This window comes from Argiope bruennichi, chromosome 2 (genome assembly GCF_947563725.1).
Source record: "Argiope bruennichi chromosome 2, qqArgBrue1.1, whole genome shotgun sequence".
In the NCBI taxonomy this organism is placed as follows: domain Eukaryota; kingdom Metazoa; phylum Arthropoda; class Arachnida; order Araneae; family Araneidae; genus Argiope; species Argiope bruennichi.
In genome coordinates, this window is record NC_079152.1 from 135,273,099 (window position 1) to 135,286,662 (window position 13,564).

A 13,564-nucleotide genomic window follows, 5' to 3' on the forward strand; every position below is an offset into this window, starting at 1 on the left:
TTCAAATTAAGTATCGATTAAATGCATTACATTATTCTAGTAATTCTAATTATCTTTTACAAATTTTATGTTGAGTTTTTTAAAAAATATGTTGCTTTATATTTTTTTTAAAGAAATGTCCTATTTTATAATTATTTGTTATAGTATTTAGTCATAATTATAATATTATAATTATGAGTAATAATTATAACAGTATTTAGATTGCACTCAAAAAAATTTTAATTCTTTGTTTTAAATTGTTTTGAAATTGAATCCTGAATTGTTTTCATATAGGGTGTATTGAAACAACTCCCTGAAGAAGGACCAATTATTAAATGTTAATTTAAATTGCCAGAATTTTCTGCATAAAACTGCTGACAATTAATTATGATCAATAAATAATATTTAATCTAAAAAATTAGACTGGAAAGAGGGAGCCCCCGAAGATGCGTTATTCAAGGGCTCATGGAGGGTTAAATTTGGATCCGATCGTTGCTATGCCTCAGCTTGTTTTAGATCAGTTCGACACTACAGAGACGAAAATTTCTTCTATTATGTTTTGAATAGACCTTTACTATCCATGATTTATGCAAAAATACATCTTCTGTGTACCTCTTAATCGGCGACCAAACAGTCTTTAATTGGTCATGTTTTCTGGAACGGACAGCACTGGGTCTCCATTACTTTTCGCAGATAAGTCCTCATTTATTCTAGAGTCTGATTCAGGTTTTGTGTTGATATGGAAAGAACACGATACTAGATACCATCAATCTAACTTTTTTGAAATATACAATTATGGAAGAGATTGAATCAGGGTTAGAGTTGGAATTTCTCTGAATGATCACGTTAATCTCCGTATGCTCCATGAAAGAATTTTGGCTGCTGTAAGATAGAGACGAGGTATTCCATCCATAGATCAAACTTATGATGATGCTACTGCTGGTGAGGAATTCATCCTAATGGTTGATAATACTCGACATTACCGTTATAAGTTTGTCAATGAATATCTTGAAGATGAAGATTTGAAGAGCATAGACTGGTCGGCTCAATCAGCGGTCCTTAGTTTCATAGACTATATTTAGGACTGCCTTAGAAGGTGAGTGCTTCAAGTATCCCCCGTCCCCCGAGATTAATAAATGGACTTGCATAAACATTTTTCGCTGAATGGTTCTTGCTTCCTATTGCGGAAACCCGCAACTTAGCTGTTATAGTGAAAATTCGATGCCACTAGTTCATCACAACTTAGGAAGGGCATATTCCTTATTAAAACTCGCTTAGTGATTTTTAAAAGGTATCTTTCATTTATTGCTTTTCATTAACAGTAGGCTTTTGTGAACTAGTAAATGTAATAATTTGATTACACGTTACGCTTGATGTTAAAATTAAATAAGATTCAATAACTAACAGATAACAACAAATAATAATGATAATGATTAACAGATAATGCAATAAATAATAATTATAATAATATTTAATAATTAAATAATAAAATATTCAATAGCACACAATTACTCTAATTTTTATGTTTTAATGCTCATTATAATTATTATTTTTTGTAAATTAGATTCAAAATACAATGTTATCCTTTATTTCATGAAATTGCTTAATATTTTATGAAATAATGGAAACATCGTGATGAGTTATTTTTAAAATTCTATGAATTAACTGAATTATATACTTTAATTGTAACTTATATACTGATTTCCTAACGATTATAGAAATATATATTACTAATTTCCTATAATTATTATTATATTATATTATTCCTATTATTATTACTATTAAAATTATATACTAATTTCTTAAACCTGACATATACCATAGCATAACCGCTATGGATTGATCAGATTTTTTTCCATCTTGGATTTTAATTTATTTAACAGGAAACAATAACTTAATGTGTAAATGCATCTTAAGCTCTCTCTCATTCTATCCTTTAAAAATGCCGGCAGTTCTTTGCTTTTAAAGCACAATAAATTCATCACTCAGAAATTTATCAGAATAAATTAATAAAATAACAAAATCTGTCCATATCTTTTTCCGTTCATATTTCGTTGTCTGCTTTCTAGGTATTTTACATTTGTCTCTTTTTACTTTTCTTTTGTGTATTATCCTCTTATCAAAGAATAAGTGTCCTTATCATCTTAGAGGAATGATAACATTGATCTCATTCTTCAGCTTTGATTTCATTTCATCTGAAACATAGAGTGTGATCATAGAATCTTTGTTCATATGAAGTGTCGAAGAATTGGAGAGCATGAATTACATAAGTATTATATCTTTTAATTAAATTAAAAAATTACTTGTATTTGTTTGATAAATCGGACTTTATTACATTGTTTCCTTAGAGTTAAAAGTTATTGAAAAATTGATGTTTAAATTGATAAAGTTGTGTATGCATCTTAAACAGCTTTATATATTTTACAATGAACAGCGAATGTATCGAAATTCAGATTTTAAAGAATATTATTCATTACAAAATATTAATCTGAAACTGAATTAGTTGGAATTAATTATTTCTAAAGATCTTTGACATAAACAGAATATAAGTTTAGTAATATTTTGTAAAATCTATTCTTTAAAAATATTTTTTTTATCGTTATGATCTGTAATCTGAACATAATTACTTTTAATGTTTTTCATTAATCTACTACCAATCTGTTTAGGAAAGTGAATTTTCTTCATTTTGTCTTGTATATCACTGTTTTTCTTTGATTATTTGAATATCCTCTTATGTAACTTTTATTAATTGAGTTGTGTATTTCTTCCAAAAGCTTTCATTCTCATATTTCTTCACGGCCTCCTTGCCGAAGAAATTCATTTACCAGATGGCAGACTTTTCAATGTGCCAAAACCAGAAGACTATCCTTACATTTTCGATGAATATCCAACTTCCTTGGAGCGTTTATATGTATTATCACTTGAGCATTCCAATGCAATTTTATCATGTCCCAAAGGTTATGCCATGCTGGAGGTAAGTGTTTTGGTTTATTCAAATTTAAATTATTATTTACTTACATTTTTAGATTTATTAATTCTTGAAAAATAATTGAACTTATTAAAGACATTTAAACCATTTTCCACAAAAAATTGTTCCATATAATGTAATTCATATGTAAATTTTCTGAAAATAAAAATTTACTTTGTTCTAAATAATTATTCTGTTATTCAGTCTTTTATCAAAGCTGCTTTACTTTTGCACTCTATTGCTTTATTTCACTGGGTTTTTTTTTTCTATTTCGAAAAACTGTTTATTAAAAACTGTATTACTGTTTTGTTCACATATTTGAAATGATTTGTTCCTTCTTTTATCAACAGTTGGTTGATCGATCTTCTAAATTAGCATCTTGTTCTGAAATTAGTCAAAATCTATTTTAGGACAGACCTCTTAATTGAACCTAGAATGGATAAAGACGACAACATTTGGGCAGGTATTCTATGTCACATTATCGTTAAGGCATTTGTCCCAAAATGCCAGACCCCACATACGCTAGTTTCATAAATACGCTGGATATTTGGTGAAATCAGGCCTCGAGTCCAGAATCCTCTGATCGCAAAACAGAGATTGCCACTAACCATTGAGTCCGTTTTCATTTTCAGAACTCTTACATTCATTTCGACATTAGTTCAGCATGATAAGGACAACATAAAATGTTTCTGCAAGGACAAACACATCTCATGTCCTAGAAATGTAGAGAAGTCTCTTCATTCTGGAGAAAATACCTACTTATAGTTTACACCATTGTTTATTTGGACAGATTACCAGGAATTTGCATGGTTTAAAATTTTTTTATAGTATACTAATTGTTTATGGTGACCAGTTAGCTCACCGGTATTAATGATAGCTAAAAATTTCAAATATTTTATGTAACTTGATAACTTTTTCAGCAAAATACTTTCAATATTCAAATTTTGATAGACCGATAAAACATGCTATATTTATTACCGAATCTTACTTATCTTACTTTCGCTCCTGTATTCAATGGCAACAAAGAATTCGTTGCTCTAATTCTTCTAAAAACTTTAGTCAAGATATTCAGTAACATTAAGAGTTGAATTAGCAACTTAACATTGAAGAAGCTCTATTCGCACATGGATTAATTTGTCAATTTACATATTGAAAACAAACCTGGCCGATTCTTTTCACTCTAAAAAAGAAGTTGGGATTTATGTTTTTGATAATGAGTAGATCAGATCGATGGTGGGTATTTTTCGTCCACGTTACAGACGACGTTGGTCAATTATATATATATATATATATACAGGGTGTTTATAAAGTCCCGAACCCATTTTGATGTTTAATAACTCATAAAATAATAAAGATAGATTTAAATTAATAACATAAATGGTTAAATAGACTCAAAAAGTTTCATGACCCTTGTCAATGAACTTCCACGTGTGCCCCCTTCGTCGCACGGAGAATATCAAGTCGATAGTCAATTTCACGCCAGGTAGCGACAAGCATGTCGGCATCCACAGAGCCATTTGCGCACTTTATGGCGATTAACAATGCCAGAAACATGAAAGGATGCTTCATCGGAGAACATTATGCTCTTCAGAAAATCAGCAGCATCTTCTATCCTCCTTAGCATATCTGTTGCAAAGGCCATCCTCCTAGGTCTATCGTTCGGTTCCAAAACTTGAACAATTTGAACTTTGTATGCATGCAGTCTTAATTTTTTCTTAATAACCTTGTACACCGTCGAAATTGGCATATCCAATTCTGTTGCCGCTGATCTCACAGATATTCTAGTATTGTGTAAAAATGTCTCTCTGACACGCTCAACATCAAAATCACTTGTGCAAGAACGTCTGGAACGTTTCTTATCTTCGATACTTCCAATTTCTAGAAAATTCTTTTTCCACCGCAAGGTGCTGTTTTTGGATGGAGGATCTTTTTGGTAAATTCTTCTGAAATTTCTCTGTGCTTGCACTATCGATTTCATTTCTATGAACCACCATAAAATCTGTGCTTTCTCTTGTGGTGTATGCATTCTCCTTAATATCCGCTCGAATAAAACATCACATACAAAAGTACTACACAGAACAAACACATCAAAAGTAAACATAACATTGCAATAGTTGACAAAAACAAAAGAGAGAAAAATGCAATTAATAAGCAGACAATATTTAGAAAAGTACAGATATTTAGACTGGAAAATGAAATTATCTGAAATTAATCACACGCGCAGACGATATTTACAAAAGTAAAAATATTCAAACCTGAAAAGGAAAATATATGAGTTATTCCATCAATAAATGTCATAAGTGTGTTTATATCTTTATTATTTTATGAGTTATTAAACATCAAAATGGGTCCGGGACTTTATAAACCTTTATAAACACCCTGTATATATATATATATATATATATATATATATATATATATATATATATATATATATATATATATATATAATTAGTTTGTTTGAATATTAGCTCTCTAATGTTAATATTATAAATTAAAGTGCATACATTTATTTCAACTAAATACATAATTAAAGTATTTTAAATGAAGAATAAAGTGTTTATATCTATTTTTTATACTAATTTAAAACTTAAGACCTTATATTATAGAAATTTATCATATATGTTATATATATATTTATATTTATGTTATAAAAATTCATAGAATAGAATTAAAATAACTTTTTTATCTTGAAATCATTAAGATTCTTCACGTATGCGCTTAAGATTGGCAGACACGGCTGCACTGAGATGATCTGAGCCTTTGTTATAAACTGCTTAACCTTTCTCAACAATGTAATTTTTGTTAATTCTCATTTATTATCATGTGACAACATGATGTTGTTTTGGTTAGGGGGTTTTGAAGCTCTAAATCGCGTAAGAAATGAATATTGAAGTTCGAAATCGCGTAGGCAATGATTAAACCATAAATGGCAATTTTCATCATCACTAATCGCTTATATTTTTTACCTGCTTTTACCAGTATTGCATTATTATTATGTATGCTTCTTTAACAGCAAATGCGTTTTTAAAAGGTTGGCGTAGAACTATGACATCATAGCTGTTATTTCATCTCAAAATCGATCGAGCACCAAAACTTTGTTTGCCAGCTAGAAAAATTGAAAATGAAAGTTTAAAAAAAATCATATATATATATACAGAGAGAGAAAGAGGGATAGAGATCGATAGAGAAGTCTCGTAATTGTTTCAAGCCGGTTTAAACTGGTTAATGACTTAAATTAAATAAAACAAATAATGACTTAAAAATAATAATGTTCTCACATGATAACTTGAAATTTGCGATCGTAGATTTCATTTTAATTTTCCTCCTGTTTTATTTATTTATTTATATTTTTCCTCCATCACCAGGAAAACAACTTTCCTTAAAATTTTTAATGCACAAATGTAGCAAATTGTGTAACATTATAGTAGGATTGGTAAAAAAAAAAGTGTATTTAAAAAAATGATTTTTTTTTAGTGTGCTATGTTGATGAAAAATACTGTAAGCAACAAATTAAATGTATCACTGCAGTAAATGAGTTGTGAAGTAGTAAAAATAAATTATTCTTATTTTCTGAAAAAGTTTTGATTTATCGATATATTTTATCAGCCACATAAAACTTATATTTGAGCTGAGTTAAAGATGTTATGGACTGTTTTATTTACTTAATATGCCATGCAAGTGTAATAATTAAACTTTTCTCATCGATCTTTTTACGTTCCTACTCACAACATGCATCTTTACCAGAGGCCCATCCCATCAAACCGTCGGTACGGCTCTGATGGGGAAACCGCCTTTCAAAATCAATTTTTTGAAGAGGCACTAATTTGCAAAATTGTAAAGCAGTAATCAGAGCACATTGTTACGGATAACTTAACTTCCACTACTATTAAGTCCGTAAAGTCACCGGGTTCGTTTGTAGTGGATGTATGGTGTGAAAACAATCAGCAAACCACAATAACGAACGAAGACGACGTTTATTTAATACGAAGACACTAATAAAAAGACGACGAATACAGCACAGCACACTACAACAAATAGTAGCCCACAAGTAGTTATCGACCACAGCACACAAAGCGGCCGGACAGAATTCAGCAGTAGAGGGATATTCGGAGCTTCGCTTTACGGTCTTTTCAAACGGCTGAAATTTTCCACTGTCTTCTCGCTTTAGCTATATCCAACTGCCGACTCACTGCTACACTACCGCCTACTCCTCACAGGACTCGATACTGCTCCCACAATAAACACAACGACTCGGCACACAGATCAGTTCAGCACTCGCTTGAGCTCCACACAACACTGGACTAATTCGCTGTTGCTTTGTTATCCTCTCGACGACTAGTTTCACGACTCCAACTCCGACGATGATTCACTGCAGCTTGAGATTGCCGTCCTTTTATAGTTCCCGGGAGCGGGCTGAGAGGGTTCTGGGTCAATCAATCATATCTCAGTTCCTATTGGCTGCGTCACTAAAATTCTCGAAGTTTCCAGTAATATCTATTTTATCGCCAAAGTAACCTAATTCGTTGCCAAGTCGCCAAATGGTCGCCAAGTTTGTCTCCCAGCTCTGGAATCGCTGCCTCGGCACCCGAGCAGCATCCAATATAGATGATTGTAAATAGATCTTTCCGGTGATAGAACTAACCATGCTGGGAAGCAGCAATAACGATTATATATATATATATATATATATATATATATATATATATATATATATATATATAATTGTTGTCAACACAAAATTTGTGACCTAATTAAATTTCTAATTTTTATTAAATTTTTTCACTATACTCTCTAGTAATTCTTCATTTTTGGTATGTATCGAAAAGAATTATTGCTTTAGCACTCAAAGGGTGAACATTTGCTGTTTCTTAGAATGTCGACATGCTCTGATTTACATTCTTATAAATATCTTTCAATATTTACTGCAACGACAAAATGGCATTTGTATACAAGTTCTACTTTCTGCTTTTCTACATATGAATATTTGTAACTTCTTGGGAACAGTTATTTATAAAGCAGATATATTTTTTAATTCTTCTTCTTAAAATCTCGTTTTTATGTTCATATACTTATATTTCAATTTCCTTTTTTTTGTTACTTATTTGTATTTTGGAAGCTTTTAAATTCCGTGATGAACATTTATAATCTTTCTATTTTAGATGAGGCAGGATTTAGTCACCAACGATAGTTACTCCGTTCCTAGCGATGTAGCAAAGCATCACAGTGCTTCTCTTATGGCTTCAAAGGGACCAGGTATTCTTTTATATATATATATATTGAAAAATTTCATTTTTGTAAACGATATATATGTGCATTTTAATCTACATTAAAATGCACATATATATTAACGTATGTGATTTAGAAATCCGTTTTATTACTTATTGTCGAATGGCAATTGTTAAATGTAAACAAACTGCCATACAAAAATTTCAGATTGCTTCATTGAATGTTTTTTATAGCTGTACTAATTCAACTTTCGTTTGAAATGGTTCGTCGTGTCACGGAAATCTTTATTCCGTTAGAGGAGAGAAATGTAATCGAAAGCAAGATTCTGGCGTCAAACAGAAATTTAATCCAGCTCGAAATTATACTTAACCGTCGTCAGGCAGATAATCACTGTGACTTGCATCCCTAAAGTATAAATACTTGTCCATTTATTCATACAATATGATATTTCATTAAATAATTAGAGATTCTATCAAGTAACTGATAAATCATGATTAGTGATTTCATGAATTCATAGGATCTCTATGAAATAATAGAATTATATACGTTAACGGTAACATATACACTTTTAATTGCCCGAGTAATAATTTGCAGAAGACTAATTCCATTTGAATCGCATTTTTCAACCTTATTAAATAATAAGGTGAAATTTTAATAAAAGTTTTCCTTAGTAACAGTTTAATAGCTAGAAAAGGCAGTATTCTGGGCGAGCAAGCTGCCCGCCGAAAGTGGCTAGTTTTATTTATTTCGATTTTGACAATTACCGTTATTCTTTTCGTTGCATGGACTTAATCTGGACGGTTTGTCTGTGTCAGTCAAAATTGAAGATAATTTTTTTTTTTTTTTTTCAAAATTGAAACTATGTTACTGAAACATAACCCGTCACGTAAACGTTATAATAATGACATGGACATCTAATCAAATTATGACACCGACATCAACGACTGAAAAATTTATCCCTGAATTGACCTTAATCTAATATGTTTTTATTTATTATATTAGAATATAGTATTATTTCAAACTTCTTTTTACCTAAATTCGCACATCGTTTTACAGTTTTCATTAATTTTTAGAAATTTACTTGAATTGATTCAATCATGAAATCTTTTATTCTTTGCTTTTGTTCATAGATTAATTACAAAATTCCTTTAAAGCGATCTATTAAATAAACAAACATATTTAAATTCAATATTTTTTTTTCAGACCGTAACTCCAGCCCTGCCTGTCCTCTCCTCTACGACTGTCTTGGCTATCAGGCATGCCTATTTGAGTTTGAACTGCATTTTTGCCCATACTTAACATCGTTACTAGGTCAGGCGGTGCTTCTCAATATTGTCTGCTACAGAGATGAAACCGAAATGGTACCTTTGAAATTTAAAAAGAAGAAAGATCTTGTACTTCACATTTATCAAAAGCATCCGCCCCGTCATGAAAAGGATCAATTAGGTCATTTAGAGCTTCCAGAAGATGAAGTGTTTGGACGTCAATGCTCGTCTCCTGAAATTGCTAAAGAGACTGAAGGGTACGGCAAACAGTTCTAATGTTTTATAATAGTTTCTATAAGTTTTTAAAGTGAAAAAATATGTCTAATGTGTGTTATTTGGATTTGATATCTTCTATCTATCTTCTTCTTTGCAAACAAATTCATGAATATATTTTATTTTAAATTACTTTTATGAAGTTCTCATTGTAAATCATCATCAGAATTACCAAAATAGCTACGGATATTTACCAAAATAGTTAAAAATGAAAGATTTATTTAATTTTTTATAAAAATCAATATGTGCTTAACGGTTGTGCATAGAGTACAACTTTATATTTGGTATTATATTTAGATATTAAGTTGGGTTTCATAGTGATAATATTTCCCTTTTTATATCAAAATGTCATGAATTCTCTCGCAATTCTTGTCACCGCGTTTATATTGTGCTAGAGTTTCAGTTGAGGAATGGTAGGGTAGCGAGTTTGAAAATCAATTTCTTGGCCCACTGTTATACGGGCCTAATGCATATCAAACTATCAAGGCTCAAACATCGGTCCGATAGTTCTCTCTTAAGGTTCGCAGACTCAGATGTCATCCTCGTCATCTGACCATCGTTCAAAATTGCTAGGTCTGTCCTAGAATAGATCTCATATATCTTTAAAATGGGACTTGGTTTAACTAATCCATACTGAACTACACAATCCTTACCCAAATTCTATCTGTGTAATTTTAGTGTAGGATATCTCATTCGTATGAATGGAAAGAGCTTGTATTATTTTACATTTGTTAAGCGTCCAGAAAGACACTGGCACACATGATTAATAACATTCATATAAATAACGTAGCAACATGTAGTTACTTATTATATAAAGTGTTTTATATTATATCAGTGTTATTTTGATGTAACATAAAGATGGGCAATTTAACATTGATTTAGTTATTTTACTTTAGTTTTTTTGGAAACTGTTCGCAGAATCCCCCATCTGCTGAAGTCACAGCACAACGATTATGGCCATTATTGGGAAAGTAAGTGAGGGCTTTATTGAATAAAATTAGATACTATTGTCATATAATCATCTCTTATAATAAATATATAATCGTATTTGCAGAACATTATCAAAATCGTGTAGAAATCATTTAGTTGAAGTTTACTGTGCATTTCAATATGACAACGAAGGGTTCTGTCTTCCTCCTTCGTATTACAATAAAGTAAGTTACAGTTTGTAGTATTTTCTGGGAGCTCTGAACTGTCAGATCATTATTTTATTTAACCCATTTAGCATTAGGACATTCTGAATAAGACAACTTTAAAGCAGCAATTTTTTGTTAGTATTTTTAACTAAATGGATTTAATTAAATCCGAATAGTTACCTAATGATGAAATTTTTTCTATCAATTCTATCATTTTATTTCATTTTTAATTTGATTAAAATAAGATAATATGAAGATTATTTTGAGACTGACATTTTAATTTTGAACTATGGTTAATTGTAAATAACATCTAAATTCCTATTCCTTTCCTTATTCATTTTTTCCATATCAGCTTGATGACATATTTCCATATAATATGTCCTAAAGCTGTGTATATTGGTGGAATCGTCTTTTGGATCTTTTACCCTCCAGTACCAACCATCTGTTGGTCGTATTTGAATAAAATGTTATAATATTTCTATACACAAATAAAAATTATTTTTTATTTGGTTGGTTTAAGAATTTCTTTATTTGTTTTAAAATTCCTCTTTTAAAAACATAAAAAAATTAATATATGGATTATTTATTTTAAGATGAATATCTTATGTTCCTGATTCTTTTATTCTAATATAGAATAGCAAATCAGTTGGGATTTTCAGTCACGCTGCGCTTCCTGATGCTGCGTATCAACCACACTGTAACGTGCGTAATAATGGAAGTAAGTTTTCATTAAATATTTTTAGGTTTTGAGAAAGTAATAGCGTTGTGCATTGAAAAGGACCATGTTTTGCGATCAAAGTATGTCTATTAAAGTCTATCCAATCCCAAGAAAAACATTGTGCATGAAGCCATGCTACACGATGCTACGAATACCTTCCATTGTTAATCACTAGATAATATGTAGCACCGTGTGGATGGACTTGGATCCACGAGCTTCCAATGTCCAGCGTCGAGCATTCGCACTGAAGATATTTCGATTGTTGATGGTCAATGGTTGACAAAGAAAGGCTCGCACTTTTGTAGTAATCACACATGAATTACTCACTCTGCCTTGGCATCCGATGGAAAATGATAAGGTCATCAAAATAGCCTAAATAGGCACTAAGGTGAAGGCAAATTGATCCCTTTCACGTGTCCAGTCCATACGTCAATCACTCATGGAAGAGTACGACTCGATATCAACATGGAGAAGTTTCGTAGTTAATCATTCTTTTCTGTAGAACGTATGGTTATGTGACATGATTCATTAAGCAAGTAAAGTATTTTTTTTTAATATTTTAAATCAATAAATTGGAAGAAGACAATGCCACCACTGCTGCAGCAACAACTATAACACCCTACAAACCTTCAAATATTGAATCAAGTTTAATTCAATCATCTACCATGTAGCAGAAACACTTGTCTTTGTAATTGATGAATCATTTGAGTCAAGATAGGACGCATCCTGTAGTTTTGACTTAAGAATGCCAATTTACGTTGATAACCATTTTAAGATATTTGCAAAAGAATCTCTGCTAATAATAAAGTTGAAAGTGTGCATGTGTTGGCGCTCTACCATTAAAACTAGAGCATATATATATATATATATATATATATATATATATATATATATATATATATATATATATATATATATATATATATATATATATATATATATATATATTAGAGGATAGAATGGGATAGTGTGTTTTTAATACCACTGTAATATTATGGGACTGTTTCCATCAGGAAGACTCATGTTCACTATAAATAAAACTTTAGTAAAACAATAAAAATGGCCTCACTATCAGATAATTTTGTGGAATCAATGGGCATGAATCAATATTTAAATGATTTATCTGAAATTAAATGCAATTTATATTCCTTGCCAAACAACTGATCGCCTTATGCAACTAGTTAAAATGAAATTAAAGCTTGATCAAAATTATATGTTTTTGCTATCTTAACATTTTTTTTTCTTATTTTACTTTTTTATGTTACAATTTTTATAATTGGCATTTGGATGCTCATAGCAGTTGCTAGTGTCTAGGATTGAATGATAGTAGTGGTCGAATTGTGCTTATATTCGTGAGAATTCGTCTATCTCTCCCTGTCGGTCATTTATATACTTTCTTGACTTTATTCGTTTACCACTATTTTATCGTCAAACACGTATCACTGAGATTTTGCGATCTTACGATCACCTTTTTCGACACTAAAATGTTTTTAGTAGTGCTACATTTTTAATTCTAATGATATGGCAAGCTGCTTGAAATAATTACCGGCTTATATGACCTCTGAAGTCATCGACTATTGATAGTATTAGCAACAATTTAGGCAACAAGAGAACATTAGCGACAGGATTTTTTAAAATTTTCTTCACAAAATTGCTTTTAAATTTAGACGAATAGTGCGTTAATGTATTTCAGATTATCATCTCTTTCCATCATAGATTTATATATTTGTGTGCGTTTGCTTGTTTTATAATCAAAGGTCTTTGAAGTATTGCACGTATACATCAAGATATAGATATTCTTTTTCTCCTTTGGCGTCCATTGCATTTTCTAAATGGTTTTTACTATGATTTTGCAATGAAAATACTAAAAAACGTTGTGAAACAAATGTTGACGCTACGTTGATTCATTTTGTGCAATATGTTTTATTCGTTTTGTATAATATATTTTATTAATTCAAATTAACATTTAGTTGCTTTTAGCCGTGAATTTATTATT

The 13,564-nt window shown here is 30.5% G+C and overlaps 1 protein-coding gene across 2 annotated transcripts in view; it reads left to right on the plus strand.

Moving 5' to 3' along the window:
- Positions 1-2,128: 2,128 nt before the first annotated feature.
- Positions 2,129-13,564, plus strand: part of LOC129961627 (uncharacterized) — a 39,165-nt gene continuing 27,729 nt past the window's right edge. For both annotated transcript variants that reach the window (XM_056075142.1, XM_056075143.1), the window contains exons 1-7: positions 2,129-2,249; positions 2,754-2,953; positions 8,110-8,203; positions 9,380-9,698; positions 10,611-10,685; positions 10,769-10,868; positions 11,484-11,568. In XM_056075142.1, the coding sequence (XP_055931117.1) occupies positions 2,237-2,249; positions 2,754-2,953; positions 8,110-8,203; positions 9,380-9,698; positions 10,611-10,685; positions 10,769-10,868; positions 11,484-11,568 (886 nt within the window). In that variant the 5' untranslated portion in view covers positions 2,129-2,236. The remainder of the gene's footprint in view (positions 2,250-2,753; positions 2,954-8,109; positions 8,204-9,379; positions 9,699-10,610; positions 10,686-10,768; positions 10,869-11,483; positions 11,569-13,564) is intronic.